General features: G+C 48.5%; 1 protein-coding gene across 2 annotated transcripts in view; it reads right to left on the bottom strand.

Annotated features, from left to right (window-relative positions):
- Positions 1–17,901, bottom strand: part of LOC110506517 (uncharacterized) — a 290,413-nt gene that overhangs the window by 247,270 nt on the left and 25,242 nt on the right. For both annotated transcript variants that reach the window (XM_090222312.1, XM_090222311.1), the window contains exon 4: positions 1,471–1,544. In XM_090222312.1, coding sequence (XP_090078438.1) covers positions 1,471–1,544 — 74 coding nt within the window. The remainder of the gene's footprint in view (positions 1–1,470; positions 1,545–17,901) is intronic.

The raw sequence follows: 17,901 nt of genomic DNA on the forward strand, positions 1-17,901 counted from the left end.
ACCTGCTCATCGGCAGTCACGGCGCACCCTAGGAAAACACCGGCGATGAAAAGGCACCATATCTATCTGGAAGGTGGCGTTACGGATTTGCGGGAAAGTCACCGCTTCTGAGGATGCCCGAGGAGCAGTGGTGATTCGGTACCCACGATCTTCGAGAGGTGTACCAGCGGGAACGCGGTGGCATCTGTCGCGGAAAAATGGAAGGGGGCGAGAGATGGTACACAACGATCAAGAGCAAATCAACACGATTGGGCACCCGTCGTGGGTCGCTTGGCAAAGATAAAGAAAGCCAAGTGCAAACAAAGACCATCAAGTGCTTCAAATGACTAATTAGAACAACAAAAGTTTGCTCTGTTAATTAGCGCGACGGACGGAATGAAAGGAAGGGGAAAGATTACAAACAAAACAAAGAGGGGAAAACAAGACAAAACAAAAGCTGTTCTGTGGGGAGGGGAGTGTGTGAAGCGGGTGCGGGTTTATGTGCCAACCCCCCCACCACACCATTTTCCTCCAGCTCTCATCAAGCCAGCTGGCAGGCACTGCAGTGAGGAATGTCTACCATGGGCACTGCTGCCTGCCTCCCTGCCGCAGATGCTGCCAACCTGCCAATCGCCTGCCACAAGAGAGGAGGGAGGAAGAAAGGACCTGAGGGACTGTGCCAAGGTCTCAACAGCAGCTGTTTACAAAGACACACACACACAAAAAGAAAAAAAAACTGCAAACATGAATATGCATACTAATGAACCGCCAACACAAATTATAATCAGCGGACAGACAGGAATTCATTTACTTTTCTCTCTGCGTTCGTTTAAATTGTACTTTTTGTTTTTCGCCAAAGAAAAACTTATCGCGCATCATGGTTTCTTCCAGGTGTGTGGGATTTATGCGTGACAGGAACAACTTCTTGAAAAAAAAATTTGAATAAAAGGCAAAAACACAAAGAATGAAAATCTACTTCAGCAGCAAGCAAAGCTATGCCAGAGAGGCAGGCTCGTGTGTGTGTGTGTGTGATTTATCTACATTCACAGCAATCACCAGGGAGATGAATGGCTCAGGCTGTAGGCTCTATACAGCATCCACCAGTATGGGAACCAGATTGAGGCGAGGGGGATGCCACACAGACAACAGACATGCAGGAACTCAGTGGAGGGGGCAGGGGCACAGGAGGCAGGGGGACAGAAGCAGCAGCCCCGGCTGCAGACACACACACTGGTGGGGTGTGGAGGAGATACCCTACCCCAGCTGGCCTGCCTGCAACTCTTCCAGGCTGGGGTAGGGGGGCCTTGGGAACACTTTCGGCACCCCCTCACCCACGCTTTTTAGTTTGCCCCCTCCTTGCCAACCAACCAAAGGAACTACCAAACTCCACCCTTCCAGTGTTTTTATTGGCGTAAAGTGGAAGGGGTAAACTATGAGGAACAGATGCAGATGGGGTACCAACCGGTTCGGGTCGCGGGTCTTGGTACTTACGGGGTCCGGAGGAACGTTGCCGTGGTTCCCGCAAGGTCCACTGGCATCGGGCACAGAGCCAAGGATAGGCGCCGCTGCAAACAGACAGATTGGAGGGTTTCGTTAAGTTCACTAATTGCACCGGAATAATTATAACATTTAGCGAGAAAGAAATCAACATCAGCCATCACAAATGGATATCCCAAACTTTTTTTCCCCTCTTGTTGGACAACAGGGCACGGTTGTGGAATATGAATAATTGAAGAAGCCATCCAAAGGGAGGGATTATAAGATCTTTGTGCTTCCTACACTGTCTTGGCATACACCACCAAGATGTCAGAGCCAGGCTGCCACCAGTAAGGAAAGGCTGGTATGGATGGTGGCATCTTTTTGGGCATCTAAGCTGCGGTCGCTTAAACCGCGATCCAAATATACACAATTAACGGTTTAATTCGTAATTCTGTTGTGTTTTTTCCCGTAACCTTCACGGCGGAACGCGTGTGGATATTATAATCTTTCGGAGCTAATGAGGTTTGGATGATCGGCCTTTTATTTAATTCCAAGGGGGATGTTAATTGCGCCACGTCTTCATTACACAAATGGATTACCAAAAAATGAGAGCTCGCAGCAGAAAACAGGAGGGAGAAAGGGGGGGAAATTGAGAGAGAAATTGAGAAAGGGGGGATATTTTCCTTCCTTCTTTAATAAGACAGCATTCAAATAATGCAACACTACTAACAAACAAGCAGAGAAAAGCTCCTGCAATGTTTGGCAATGCTAGTCTCTTCAAGTGCTATCCTGGAAAACCTGGTCTCTGCCTCCTCTCCTTTCCTCTCTGCTCTCTACAGCTCCAGTCCTCAGCTCTGGGGACTTTGCCTTCACTTCTCTGGATATGGATCTTACAAAACAGGAGTGAGAATATACCCTGCCTGGAATTTAATTTCTCTCAATTGGATATTATTAGTGTTCTCCTATAATTAGTATTGAGCTTTGTTCCAGTGGTGTCTGTCGTTGGCGCCGGGCGAAGCGGAATGGAGAGGAGACAACAGACACTGTGGCGGGCACAGGCTAATGTCCTCTGTGCTTAATCATCCTTCAGCAGAATGGTTTTATGCATATTTCATTTGCATATCATTAAATCGCTAAGGCACATTGGCAACTGGCAGCGGAGAGCGAGGGAGTGGAAATGGAGGAGCCCAAAGTGTAAAAAAGGAAAGAGCGACTCATTATGCGATGGCAATCTTCAAAGCCGTGCGCCTGCTTTCCGGCAACCTGCCAATTCATTTTAATTCAACGTTAATTAAAAAAAGTGGGCGCGCTCAACCTTTCCAACTCGGATTAATTGAGTGTCTTCCAATCTGCGCAGCAAGGACTCGTCATACATACAGTATGTGTGTGTGTGTATGTAAATGATGTGGATATCTATGGTTATAGTCAATTATTGCAGGACGATTTAGATTTTTTTTTTATCCCTTTAATTACAGCACCTTGTCACAGAATGGATTTTTTCCCCCTATTTTTTCACAGAAGACTTAGCGGAGAACAAATCGCAAATATGTTTTCTATGATCTCTGGATATCATTAATACAACAAAATCATGTTGATGAGGAAGCGGGCATTTTGCTCTTAATTATGTTTGACCTGCTGTAATGGTTTAAGATTCTCTACTTGGCAAGGCGGCAAGCTGCGACTGGCAGCGGGCGGGCAGCGCCAGCAGGTCGGGGTGTGGGACCAGGGGAGCTGAAACCTGGTGACTTGCGGCACAGGGATAGGCGTGGGAATCGCTGGGGGCATTCTGTCGCAAACCTTCACCATGATGTCCCTGGGAAAAGAAAAAACCAACCGCCCACACATGCTAACCCCCCCGATCTGAAAAATAAATGTTGTGTAATTTATGCGCAAATTAATATGCTTGCCTGGACTCTGATTGCCTGTATTAAATCATTACAGGCAATGAATCTATTGTTTCTGATTCTAGAAATCCCCCCCCCCCCTCCCCCTCTGTCTGGCGCACTGTCCTTTTGTGATGGGACACAAGGGGTGCATTGTTGGCTCCCAAGACACACACACACACACTATTAATTAAGGCGTACAGATTGTGGACCGTTTCTGTCTCCCCCCACCGTCTGTTTCAGTTCAACATAAAACCAATCGTGGGACTTTGCTAAAGATATTTTTATTATCTTTTATTTCTCACACTTTCTTGTCAATTTTCAATATGATAATCAAAAAAAAAAATGTAAAAAAAGGTGTGTATATATATATATATATATACATATATATATATATATATGTATAAATAAGGATTTTTTCACATCATAAATTCAGTTAAAGTTACTAAGAATGTTGAGGCCTTTAAACCCAAATAAAGGAGGATCTGATCTTCGCTGTGTCGTTTAATTCAAAAGAAACGTCGTAACTCCAGGTAAAATAAGCCCCGTGCAGAGAGAGCAGCGCCCGCCTGGCTCAGCTAATTGTGGATGCCCAAACTTCAAGACTTCCTGGCTAGGTCCGTCCCCTTGCGAGGCAAATCCCCTCAGGCCATATGCAGGAATATTCAAATGAAGCGAGCTTCACACGCCGCACAATTAGCGTTGTTTAGTAATTTGAGTAATGAGAGCCGGAGGGGTAGTGTGGGCGGAGGGGCGGTACGGCGGGGAGCAGTCTGGCAGGAGAAGCCCGGCGCAGCATAGCGGGTATCAGCCTGGCGCTCTGCAGCTGCAGCACATGCAGATGTCGCTGTAGTTCTTCCAAAAGCTTTCCACCAGCCAGCCAAGAGGGAGGGGAGGTAACGAGGTTCTCGTTTGGCATCACACACACCTCCGCCGTATGTTTGAAGAAGTCATGAGTGTGTGTGAGGGAGGAGTGTGTGGGAACGAGGCTGGCAGCCAGGGGTGGAGGAGTTAAGATGGGTGAGGGTGGGGCTGATGGGTAAGAGGTAGGGGATCCCTGTATGGAGGAATGTGGACATAAATAACAGTGGTGAAACGTGGGAAAGATAAAGCCTAACCGACAGGATGACTGTGTGCTACTGAGCGTGTCACATGGTGTAGGCATTATGCAGAGTGCTCATATTAATATGCATAAGGGGCCTCTTTATTATGCAGCAGGGTGCACCCCTTACCACTTACTAGTCCTTCCATTTCATCATTTGGGAGTCACACTGGAAACCCACCTGAGTGGCGCAGCGGTCTAAGGCACTTCATCTCAGTGCTAGAGGCGTCACTACAGACCCTGGTTCGATCCCGGGAAGTATCACAACGGGCTGTGATTGGGAGTCCCATAGGGCGGCGCACAATTGGCCCAGCGTCGTCCGGGTTAGGGGAGGGTTGGGCCGTCATTGTAAAATAAGAATTTGTTCTTAACTGACTTGGGTAGTTAAATAAAAAGGTACAAAAAAAAGTGAGGTGGTACGGTCCAGATTTCATGAGACTGGTTTCCCTGGCAAACAACCTCAAACAAAACAAATAAAGCAGCCTCATGGGACCCCATGAAATATGTAACAATAACCCATGAGAAAGACTGACAGTCACACAGAAAAGCCTCCTTACACAGGGGGACGGCACATACAGCCTGGCACAACGAGCCAGTGTGGTCACCATGGTGGGTGCAGAATGATGGGGTAGTGCCAGTGGCTGGCAGGCAGGCAGGGTTTGGGGAGCTTTTAGTCATTCTACCCTCCAACACCACTTGACCTTGAGAGAGAAGTTCATCTTGCTGTAAAAGTAGAGCCACTTTCTGTACAGTGGCAAGAAAAAGTATGTGAACTATTTGGAAATACCTGGATTTCTGCATAAATTGGTCATAAAATTTGATCTGATCTTCATCTAATTCCTAACAATAGACAAACACATTCTGCTTAAACTAATAACACACAAACAATTATACGTTTTCATGTCTTTATTGAACACAGTGTGTAAACATTCACAGTGCAGGGTGGGAAAAGTATGTGAACCCTTGGATTTAATAACTGGTTGGCCCTTCTATGGCAGCAATAACCTCAACCAAACGTTTTCTGTAGTTGCGGATCAGACCTGTCAGGAGGAATTTTGGACCATTCCTCTTTACCAAACTGTTTCAGTTCAGTAATATTCTTGGGATGTCTGGTGTGAACTGCTCTCTAGGTCATGCCACAGCATCTCAATCGGGTTGAGGTCAGGACTCTGACTAGGCCACTCCAGAAAGGCGTATTTTCTTCAGTTGAAGCCATTCTGTTGTTGATTTACTTCCGTCTTTTGGGTCGTTGCCTTGTTGCATCACCCAACTTCTGTTGAGCTTCAAATGGAGGACAGATAGCCTAACATTATCCTGCAAAATGTCTTGATAAACTTGGGGATTCATCTTTCCACCGATGATATTAAGCTGTCCAGACCCTGAGGCAGCCCCAAACCATGATGCTCCCTCCACCATACTTTATAGTTGGGATGAGGTTTTGATGTCGATGTGCTGTGCCTTTTTTTCTCCACACATAGTGTTGTGTGTTCCTTCCAAACAACTCAACTGTGGTTTCATTTGTCCACAGAATATTTTTCCAGTAGCGCTGTGGAACATCCAGGTGCACTTTAGCAAACTTCAGATGTGCAGCAATGTTTTTTTGGACAGCAGTGTGGCTTCTTCCATGGTGTCATCCCATGAACACCATTCTAGTTTAGTGTTTTATGTATCGTAGACTCATCAACAGAGATGTTAGCATGTTCAAGAGATTTCTGTAAGTCTTTAGCTGACACCCTAGGACTCTTCTTAACCTCATTGAGCATTCTGCGCTGTGCTCTTGCAGTCATCTTTGCAGGACGGCCACTCCTAGGGAGAGTAGCAACAGTGCTGAACTTTCTCCATTTATAGACAATTTGTCTTACCATGGACTGATGAACATCAAGGCTTTTAGAGATACTTTAGTAACCCTTTCCAGCTTTATGCAAGTCAACAATTCTTCATCTTCTGAGATCTCTCAATATCGACAAGAAAAAAACAATAATTTGTGTGTTATTAGTTTAAGCACACTGTTTTGTTGTGACTTAGATGAAGATCAGATGCTACTGCTAATCTCTGTTCATCATATATGCATCATATATGTCACTTTAACCATATCTACATGTACATACTACCTCAATCAGCCTGACTAACCAGTGTCTGCATGTAGCCTCGCTACTTTTACAGCCTCGCTACTGTATATAGCCTGTCTTTTTACTGTTGTTTTATTTCTTTAACTACCTATTGTTTACCTAATACCTTTTTTGCACTATTGGTTAGAGCCTGTAAGTAAGGATTTCACTGTTGTAGTCAGCGCACATGACAAATGAACTTTGATTTGATCAAATTTGATAACCAATTTCTGCAGAAATCCAGGTCATTCCAAAAGGTTCACATACTTTTTCTTGCCACTGTACCTCCAGAGCAGAGCAGCCTGTCCCCCTAGGTCATTACTCGCCTACTGCAGCACAGAGAGGCCAGGCATGGCACAGTGCATGGGGAGGGGGACAGAGACACTACAGCCTGGTTTCTGTGGTACACATATACTGTACCCAACTGTAGATGAAAAGTCTAGAAGATTCTATCATTGGTAAATAACTTAGTTAGCAGATGACCTGTGTTCACCTGGGATGTGGCCAAAGTGACCAGAGTGACACTTGGTCACTTCAAATACAACTATCAGATGACCTCACTTATGATGAAGAGTAGTTTCCTCCTCCTCTACCAGATTTAATATAGCCTAATAAACTATGTATTCATGAATGAAATAACCATTATATAGGACACATGGGTAGGCAGGCATACTCCCTAAATAGCCAAGCTATCACATGCTTAACTCCATCCAGTGCACTATTGTTCCATTGTGAATAGGGTTGACACAGTGACACCTAAAGCACATTTCAGGTGCCTAGCACCGTGGGGCTCGTCACCATGTGTAGCCCAGTCACCAGCCAGAGGTTTACAGCCTCAAGGCCTTTGTAGTAAATGTACAGCTGCATGTCTCTGTGCTACCATTAAAGAGGTGGCAATGTGACTATATCTTCCCAGTGACTGATGACCGTACACAACCAGACAGGCCTTCTCAGGTATCAGGATCAGTCCCTGGCTCAACACTGTTATTTCAAGACTCGCACTCTTTTTCAGGCGAACCCTTGGTTGTTAGGGTCAGTGGGTCTTAGCAGGGTATATTGTTAAATGGTCAGTCTGCCTTACATCCAGGGGAGTCCCCCCACAACAACCCACAGCCTCTAGCCTCCTAGACCTGGATTTCCCAGAATACGTTGTGGGAATCATTGGGACAGAGTCACTGTGTCGCCGTCTATAATTCACTGCTACCATTCACAGGGGCTGAAAGAGAAATCGGTGGATATTAAAATAAGCAAATTAGCATGAGCATTAGGCAGCAGGTAAGCATGCTTGATGTTATTGAGTGAGAGTGTCTGCACCTCAAATAGACTGATACACTCAGATGCTCTCCAGCACAACCCAAAGAGCCCTCGACAACCCTCCTCCACCATGCCTGTAGTGTTAATACACACAGCTAAACTGAACTCCTGGTTTACTAACCACTCTTCTCTTCTCCCTCATTTTCTCTCTGACTAATGAGTGTTCGTTAGGCCAAACAGGGGCACTGGAACCTCACCTAAACATTTCCACAGCAGCACCGCTTCACCTTGTGGCCCCTCCCCCTACGCTGCGCGGCTACAGGGAACGCTGCCTACTGTTAAATCTGCACCCCTGTGTGTGTGCTGCAGCTCAGGCCCAGCTGAGAGCTAACACTATCTCTTTAACCGCTGCCCAGTCCAGGCCTGCACATTAATTGGTTCCTGGTAATTCTATCAGATTAGTATTAATACAGTGTCACTGAGGCGATCGAGGTGACCCGCACTGTCTCACTGGCTTAATATAAACTAGCGTGAAGGTCAACTGTCAATCATCCGGCACAATATGATAATAAGCCTTTAAAGTTGGGTAGAGGATGTTATTAGCATGACTGTCATAACAGCGGAGCTGCATAGGGGGCCATTTATAGATGAGGCTGGGGAGGGTCTGATTCAGACATGTTGCATCCTCAATATCAACAGAGAGCAATAGATATCCCTGAACTGGGCCCTCATACACTACAAGCTAGTCTTCATACTAATTGTTGTAACTCGTACAGTAGACTATACCTTAGCTACATCTCAACTACCCATCTGGTCTTAATGAATGACTGGGAGGGAGGCCTAGTGAAAATGACCTTGGACTAGCAGGAGGTGGTGTACAGTAGTAGTCAGCTGACCATGGACGTGCTACAGCAGCAGAGCAGTGCTTACAGCAGAGTGGTTGTCAGAGAGAGATATAAATATAGACACTGTGACATCACTGCATGACTATACTGGCTGGCCCCATGTGAAGCTGCTGCCTGCCCTCTTCACTGGGAATAGACTCCCCTGAAAGGAGCTGTACAGTACACACAGGCTGACTGAAGGGGAGGAAGAAAGGAGAGCCTGGGAGATGTACTACCTGAATGTCCATTCTCAGTTTGTGTGCCGAGTGAGAAGGTGACAGAGAGATAGAGTGTGTGTGTGTGTGTGTGTGTGTGTGTGTGTGTGTGTGTGTGTGTGTGTGTGTGTGTGTGTGTGTGTGTGTGTGAGAGAGAGAGAGAGAGAGAGCTAAGAAGACAGCAGCTGGGAGGATATGAGAGGCCTGACATGGTCTCTGATCAGGCCTAAGAGAGAGAGCCAGGGAGCGAGAGAGAGAAACTGAGTATCTGTGCTGAATCCCATAGGGCCTGAACCGGGAAGCTGGCAGGGGAGCCATTACACGCGTGTCTCTGACAGCTCACTCTCTCATTACAGCAGCAGGCTGCCTGTAGTCCCCATGCTGCTGCTGCTACTGTACTGTACCATCTCATCCAGCACTACTACTGTCTCCCTCCTATACATACTCATCATCACAGCTTCAGCCACCACTACTACTCCCAATGTCTACTGCGGACTCCCCTAATCACCTCCACCACAGCTTTTACAACCACCACAACCCCCTGCCATGGATTCTACCATGGATTCTGTTTCTATGGTGTCTATTATCTTTCTCCGGTATACAGCTGCCAAATAGAATCTACCTCGCCAACCCCCTGGCTCATCGGCACACCTAGGCTACATCCTCCCATCATAGCTGTTTCAGTCGAAGGAAATGTTGATTCTACTTGGCCATATTCTCTCTGTCATTGACACCCAACAGCTGCCAGAGGCACAGTGCAGCGCTGCATGCTGGCCAGCCAGAGTCCATCCCAGAGGTGAGCCTAACCCTGGCCTAATGGATCTACTGCAGCCCTGATCTAATAAGACCTAAGCCGCTGAAACCGACAAGGGGAAGCACTTCAAGTTACGTGTTGCACAGAATTTACAGTTCTGTCAGGAGAACCCTGTCGGCCCAGAACTCCCCACCCATCCAAACGGCCTCAGAATGAGAATGAGATGAGAAAAGGCAAGAGGTCCGCTCATAAGAATAGACATAGGCTGGGAGATGCATAACAATATGACCTCTGCTGGCTGAGGAAAAAATTTGCTGCCTCCACAGTTTACTGCTAAAGGGCAATGACAGACTTAATTGGATCGAAAGAGACATTTCTTCAGGTTTTTTTGGCAAATCCCACGGCTGAAGTTAGAGGAACTGCTCAAAAGAGGTAGCCAACTTAAACAAAGGCTCTCTGAGGCACACAGACCTGCATCTGTAGCTGTTTAAACACTATACGCACGAGGCCCAGTTGAACACTGCTCGAATCATTCATACAAGGCCGCAGCGCAAATAAAACTAACAAGTACTGCTCCGAGCTGTCCTCCGTCCAACCCAAACCTTTTTAAACTTGCCATTGTAATGAAAAAAAAAATCACAAGCATATAAAATTCCTCAATATAAAGCCAAACACCAAAGATAAAAACCACACACAATCCCTACAGCTGTGGCAGTCTACAGACCAGCCATGTTGAACTTGTGAATCCGACCTAGAATAACACTTTCACGCCGCAGTGAAATATATGGCCATCTTTACTGGGAAACACTGCTTTTTACGGCAGTGTAGCCTACCTGACACCTGAGTGGGTGCGAGTGCATGTGTGTGTGTGCAAGTAATGTCCTTCCTACTGCAGTGAATCATGTTCACATGCACTCATAAAGAGAGTAGCATAGCTGGGTGAAGCTGCAGTAACTTAGCTACTAACCTTCCCCTTGCTGGGGGAGTTGGACTGTAACTCCAGCAGTTGTTCCTCTCTCATGTCCAGTCTTTTAATTGACTGGCACAAAAGACGCTATAGAGGACCTTGAAAACCTTTCCTCGTCCCAAAGGCCAAAAGCATGAACCCTTTTTTCAGTGCCAATCTGGAGCATTACGCCGATCACAGCGAGAACACAGAGGAAATGTGTCTTTTACAACTAACACTGCTATTATTCCATTTTGATTTCTCCATACTTTATGGATTTGCCTTCTTTGCGTCCCGGCTCAGAAGAAACGGATCATTAAAAAGGAATGTCTATTTTTCCTTTTCTTTTTTAATGTGGTGGACAGGGATATTAGCCAATCCCTCTGTTCAGCAAGTGAAAGGCCAGACATCCTCCTGGTTGGCTGCTGCTGCTGCTCTCTGGTCATGCTGGCTTCATTAGAGCCAGATTCCTGCCATCACAAAGAGACCATGCATATCACAGAGACCAGCAGAAGGACCAGGAGGATCGGGGAGACAGGGGAGACTGAGGGGGAGACAGGATAGAAAGATGGGGGAGTGAGGGGAGAGAGGGATGAAGAGTAGAGGTTTATGAGAGCGTAATAGTGGGTACCAAAGTGGGTGATGGAGAATGAGACATAACTAATTGAACTTGAGGGGATGGAGAGATGAGACAGAATGAGAGAAATAAACAGGAATGAAGTCTGTGGAAAGATAGAGAGTTAAGAGAGATAACAAATGGTAAATGACCAGATCCACAGGCTTTACCAAGCATTGATCCACGTCCTAACGCGCGTCCCCTCACAAGCACAGACACACACACTCAATCGTGTTCCTCCATGCCAATGTGATTAAGAGCATGGTCTATAAATCAATGCGTAGTGAGGAAAGACAAAGGCCACGACAACTGGTTGAGAGCCCCAGATCCACTCTGGGTGGGGCCTGGTTGAGAGCCCCAGATCCACTCTGGGTGGGGCCTGGTTGAGAGCCCCAGATCCACTCTGGGTGGGGCCTGGTTGAGAGCCCCAGATCCACTCTGGGTGGGGCCTGGTTGAGAGCCCCAGATCCACTCTGGGTGGGGCCTGGTTGAGAGCCCCAGATCCACTCTGGGTGGGGCCTGGTTGATTTGTTAATGGTACATAATAGAGCCCATTTTCATCAGGCACGTTAAATCATGCACCAGGCACGTTAAATCATACACCAGGCACGTTAAATCATACACCAGGCACGTTAAATCATACACCAGGCACGTTAAATCATACACCAGGCACGTTAAAGCATGCACCAGGCACGTTAAAGCATGCACCAGGCACGTTAAAGCATGCACCAGGCACGTTAAATCATACACCAGGCACGTTAAAGCATGCACCAGGCACGTTAAAGCATGCACCAGGCACGTTAAATCATACACCAGGCACGTTAAAGCATGCACCAGGCACGTTAAAGCATGCACCAGGCACGTTAAAGCATGCACCAGGCACGTTAAATCATACACCAGGCACGTTAAAGCATGCACCAGGCACGTTAAAGCATGCACCAGGCACGTTAAAGCATGCACCAGGCACGTTAAATCATACACCAGGCACGTTAAATCATGCACCAGGCACGTTAAAGCATGCACCAGGCACGTTAAATCATGCACCAGGCACGTTAAAGCATGCACCAGGCACGTTAAATCATACACCAGGCACGTTAAAGCATGCACCAGGCACGTTAAATCATGCACCAGGCATGTTAAATCATGCACCAGGCACGTTAAAGCATGCACCAGGCACGTTAAAGCATGCACCAGGCACGTTAAAGCATGCACCAGGCACGTTAAAGCATGCACCAGGCACGTTAAATCATACACCAGGCACGTTAAAGCATACACCAGGCACGTTAAAGCATGCACCAGGCACGTTAAATCATGCACCAGGCACGTTAAATCATGCACCAGGCACGTTAAATCATGCACCAGGCACGTTAAATCATACACCAGGCACGTTAAATCATACACCAGGGACGTTAAATCATACACCAGGCATGTTAAATCATACACCAGCGGTCCCTTTGTGAGCAAACAGATCTTTAATACAGAAGTCCACTGCTTATTCTTTATGCCCTCCTTCCAAAGCTCGCCACTGAATTGGATTTTCTCAGCACTGTTTTCTAATTTGAAACATCCATCATTCATTATTAAAGAAAGAGAAGAAAGAGAAGGTTTGCCTTCGGCAGCTCTAGTAACCCCAACACCCCCCCCCCCCCCTCCTCCATGCAACACTTTTCAACAGCCTTAGCCCTTCACTGCAGTTAACTTTACTTTCTCCATCTCTGCAGAGCTGGTCAATGTAATGACACATAAATATGGTGTGGCTGTTTGACTGGTGAGCAGCGAGTGCTGAAACGGTGATTCAGGCAGTGTGCGTGTGTGTGTGTGTGTGTTGTGATGGATATGCCACGGCTGCCAGACAGTGGGTGAATGGTAGCTGTGAATGGCTCATACAGAAACAGAAGGTGGTGGTGCGTCTCTCCCAAACCCCAGGAAATCCTTGGCGTTAATAAAAGCCCCTCTGTGTCCTTCAGTAATCCTGTTCTGTATTATCACCACGCTGCAGCTAAATGTTGCAATTAGCCCACCCTTTTTCATGCAAATCAACTTGACAGCCCCACAATCAGTCGGTTAAGCCAGCTCTCGCTCTCACTCTCCCCCTCTCTCCCTGCTCCCTCGCTCTTTCTCCTCTCTCCCCGCTCCCTCGCTCTCCCTCCTCTCTCCCCGCTCCCTCGCTCTCCCTCCTCTCTCCCCGCTCTCTCCCGCTCCCTCGCTCTCCCTCCTCTCTCCCCGCTCTCCCTCTGCTCCCTCGCTCTCCCTCCTCACTCCCTGCTCCTTCGCTCTCCCTCCTCTCTCCCTACTCTCTCCCTGCTCCTTCGCTCTCCCTTCTCTCTCCCTGCTCCCTCGCTCTCCCTCCTCTCTCCCTGCCCCCTTGCTCTCCCTCCTCTCTCGCTCTCCCTGCCCCCTCGCTCTCCCTACTCTCTCCCTGCTCCCTCGCTCTCCCTCCTCTCTCCCTGCTCCCTCGCTCTCCCTCCTCTCTCCCTTCTCCCACCTCTCTCCCGGCTCCCTCGCTCTCCCTCCTCTCTCGCTCTCCCTCCTCTCTCTCTCCCTGCTCCCTCGCTCTCCCTCCTCTCTCCCTGCTCCCTCGCTCTCCCTCCTCTCTCCCTTCTCCCTCGCTCTCCCTCCTCTCTCCCTGCTCCCTCGCTCTCCCTACTCTCTCCCTGCTCCTTCGCTCTCCCTACTCTCTCCCTGCTCCCTCGCTCTCCCTCCTCTCTCCCTGCCCCCTCGCTCTCCCTCCTCTCTCCCTGCCCCCTCGCTCTCCCTCCTCTCTCGCTCTCCCTGTCCCCTCACTCTCCCTACTCTCTCCCTTCTCCCTCGCTCTCCCTGCTCCCTCGCTCTCCCTCCTCTCACCCTGCTCCCTCGCTCTCCCTCCTCTCTCCCTCGCCCTCCCTCCTCTCTCCCTGCTCCCTCGCTCTCCCTCCTCTCTCCCTGCTCCCTCACTCTCCCTGTTCCCTCACTCTCCCTGTTCCCTCACTCTCCCTGCCCCCTCACTCTCCCTGCCCCCTCGCTCTTCCCCTGCCCCCTCGCTCTCCCCCTGCCCCTCGCTCTCCCTCCCCCTCCCCTCTCCCTCGCTCTCCCTGCCCCCTCACTCTCCCTACTCCCTCACTCTCCCTGCTCCCTCACTCTCCCTCCTCTCTCCCTGCTCCTTCGCTCTCCCTCCTCTCTCCCTGCCCCCTCGCTCTCCCTGCCCCCCTCACTCTCCCTACTCTCCCTGCTCCTTCGCTCTCCCTGCTCCCTCGCTCTCCCTGCTTCCTCGCTCTCCCTCCTCTCTCCCTGCCCCCTCGCTCTCCCTACTCTCTCCCTGCTCCCTCGCTCTCCCTCCTCTCTCCCTGCTCCCTCGCTCTCCCTACTCTCTCCCTGCTCCCTCACTCTCCCTGCCCCCTCGCTCTCCCTCCTCTCTCCCTGCTCCCTCACTCTCCCTGCCCCCTCGCTCTCCCTGCTCCCTCACTCTCCCTGCCCCCTCGCTCTCCCTCCTCTCTCCCTGCTCCCTCGCTCTCCCTGCCCCCTCGCTCTCCCTCCCTGCTCCTTCGCTCTCTTTGGCAATTGCGGCGGTCGCCACATTTCCATTATGTATAATATCAGTTTGGAATATGCACAGCTCAACGCCGGGCCGCGTGTTGATTAGTGCAACATTACATATGTTAAGTCCAAAAGGGAGTCATTTTCCTCACTCATGCTCCAGTGCACCTCTATGGTCAGCCCGAAAATACTATCGGGCTCATGTTAATAAGCATAAGCTGCTCCCCCCAAACATGGGAGAGTGGGGGTGAAGAAGGGGGGCGTTGGGGTTATTTTGGGCTTTCAATGGTTCATGTGTTAAAAGATGGCCTACATGCTGTGTGGCCTGCACAAAACAAACAGTGCTCAACATTAGCGTTTTACAAGTGCTGACAGTTCTCTATTGTATATGTTCCTGTGTGGGGTCTGAGGTGCACAATGGATCCCAGGGCCCCCCATCCAACCCCCCATTTCTAAGAGCCACCATTTAGGAGCTATGCAGCAGACCTGCTAGTCGTGACAGGTGGTGCTACTGCCTCAGGGCACTGAGGCTACGCTTTGTTGCAACTTGGTCATTGGGATTATAAATAGACACCATTTGGCCATTGGAAGAGTCCCATCACAGAACTGCATGGGCGTGTGCTGGCGTGATGGATGGATGCGGCTTGATTATCATTAAAAAGTCATTTACAAGACAAATAGGGACTAGCTTTTCAAATTATGGTTACTTTATTGCTCATTTGGGTTTGGAGACAAAATGTAGTGTGAATAACCGGCCGTTAGCTTGCCTTGGAGATTACTACAGAGCTGTACAGGATGATAGGTCAGCACCGTGAGCAGGTGGGTTGACGTTCTGGGAGGTGGAGGGTGGAGAAAGTGGGTAGGGAGGGCAGTCTCTACCTAGCACCAGGGATGCTGTGCCCTTGTGTGCATGACCAGAAAAGGCCATTTAGTCTCATGGTGGTGCTGATTCATTAACATGCTGCCCTTCCAGAAAAACTCTCCAAATTCATCTCTTCATCAAAGTCCTTAATAAAGTACAGAGGCGAGATGGGGAGCCTGCCGGCAGAATAACAGGGAAATAACCACGTGATCTTTTTTTTCTGAGGGTCAAGTAAATTAAAGCTGACAGAAATAACATCGGGGGAGAATTTAAAAGAAGATTGGAAAAAACAAGGGATAGATGAGAGAGAGACAGAGAGGGGGGGAGAAGTGCTGCAAGACGGGTCTCTGTGCCTTTAAGCGGAAGTCTCAATCTCAAGTAGTTTTGTTCCTTAAAAGGAAATCAGAGGACTCAGCTGAGGCATTGCCTTGAAAGTCATGAATAAACATCAGATTGCTTTTCTGCGCATACATCACAAGAAGACACTACCTAATGGAGGAGGACTCCTCGCCCTCCGACACATGAAAAGGCAGTGAAATTACCCACCAAACCATGCAGCCGCATGGCTCTAAAATGGACCGCTGAGAGAGGGAGGGAGGGGGCAGAAGAGAGGAGAGGAATCTTTTACTAAAATGGCTCCCCAAGATAACCATCTTTCTAAGCTTCGGAGCGCTCTATGTTCATGACAGAAAATAAATCAAATAATATATGCTTGCTACAATAATCACTTGCAATGAGAAGAATTCAGAACTGCTTTGCATCTCGGGCCAAAGCCATTTCTCCATTCCTCCACTCCCCTTTGTCATCAAAGTTCCGTCCTCATCATTCTGCCGCCACATTTAGGAGCAGTTGCCATTTCAGAGCGGCCATTTAACAAAGCAAAAGAGTATTATTCTGGGTCTCTAAAGGAAATGAAATTGCATTTATCAGTGTGTCTCTGTTCAGAGAGGGAGAGTGAACGTGTTATGAGGAGCGGAGCGGTTGACTGGCTGCAGTAAAATGTCATCTCTCTCCACACTGGGCCCACTGATAAGAGCAGCTGCCTGGTTCACACTGTGTAGCCACACAAAATGGACACGCTGCAGAGGAGAGAGACCTGCCTGGGAGAGAGGGACAGACAGAGAGAAAGAGGAGGAGAGGGAGAAAGACCGAGAGAGAGGGGGAGAGGAAGACAGATAGGGAGGGAGAGAGGAGGAGAGGGATCAGGTGAGAGAGAGGGGGCGAGGAAGACAGAGAGAGGGGGGGAGAGGAGGAGAGGGATCAGGTGAGAGAGAGGGGGAGAGGAAGACAGAGAGAGGGGGGGAGAGGAGGAGAGGGATCAGGTGAGAGAGAGGGGGAGAGGAAGACAGAGAGAGGAGGAGAGAGATCAGGTGAGAGAGAGGGAGAGAGAGAGAGATAATGGAGGAGACAGATAAATACAGTGACAGAGAGACACAGCGGTAGTACAATGAAAAAGTGATAATGAGAGAGAGAACAAGAAAGATAGATGGACTGACACCAGACATGAAGAGAAGGTATAGACTCTACACAGCCTACAGGCCCCATGAGTGTCATTGACACAGTCCACACATGATATCAGGCTCTGACTAGCAACTCTATACAAGCAGATTCACTGTAGTTCAAATCAGCAGCAGATAAGCCAGCATTAGTATTCATTCAGCTTTAATAACATCTTAACACGATTCAATTATCATGCTAGAAACAACCCCCTATTCAGACGAATAATCCTTCAAACTATTTGTTGATATAACAAGTGGCTACTTGATAAAGAAAAGTGCAAATAAATATTCAATTGGGAAACAGTTGTCATGAATCATCTGTGGTGGAGGTATGGAAAACTCTTGAGCGTATGCATGTCCACCATTTCCTCCTATCTGCAAGTGTGGGTGTATCAGGGTCTGTAGAAAGCCTAGGGCAACTTAGAGTGAGGACATTTCCACAGAGATCACATGGAAAAGTTCCATCAGACAGAGATACTAATTGGTGTGTGTGTGTGTGTGTGTGTGTGTGTGGACAGGCACAGGGATGTACACCTAGCCAGGCGTGAGAGCAGTGTTGTGCGGCAGAGTGCAGTAATTTCTTTGATCATTTTTAATGGCCGCTCTTTCATGTGGGGCTGCGGCTCACACACACATCTCCCTGCAGGTGTCATCTCATTCCTTCAGTTGTGGGATTAGTATGCGGCAGGCAATAAAAAGCCGGGCCATTACATTGTGCAGCGCACATACATAATCTCAACACACCAGGATCATTACCTTTTCAAAGGAGGATATCAGCTCATGCTTCAGAGAGAGAAAGAAAGAGAG

Source organism: Oncorhynchus mykiss, chromosome 26 (assembly GCF_057628025.1).
Source record: "Oncorhynchus mykiss isolate SJ-2025 chromosome 26, ASM5762802v1, whole genome shotgun sequence".
Classification (NCBI taxonomy): domain Eukaryota; kingdom Metazoa; phylum Chordata; class Actinopteri; order Salmoniformes; family Salmonidae; genus Oncorhynchus; species Oncorhynchus mykiss.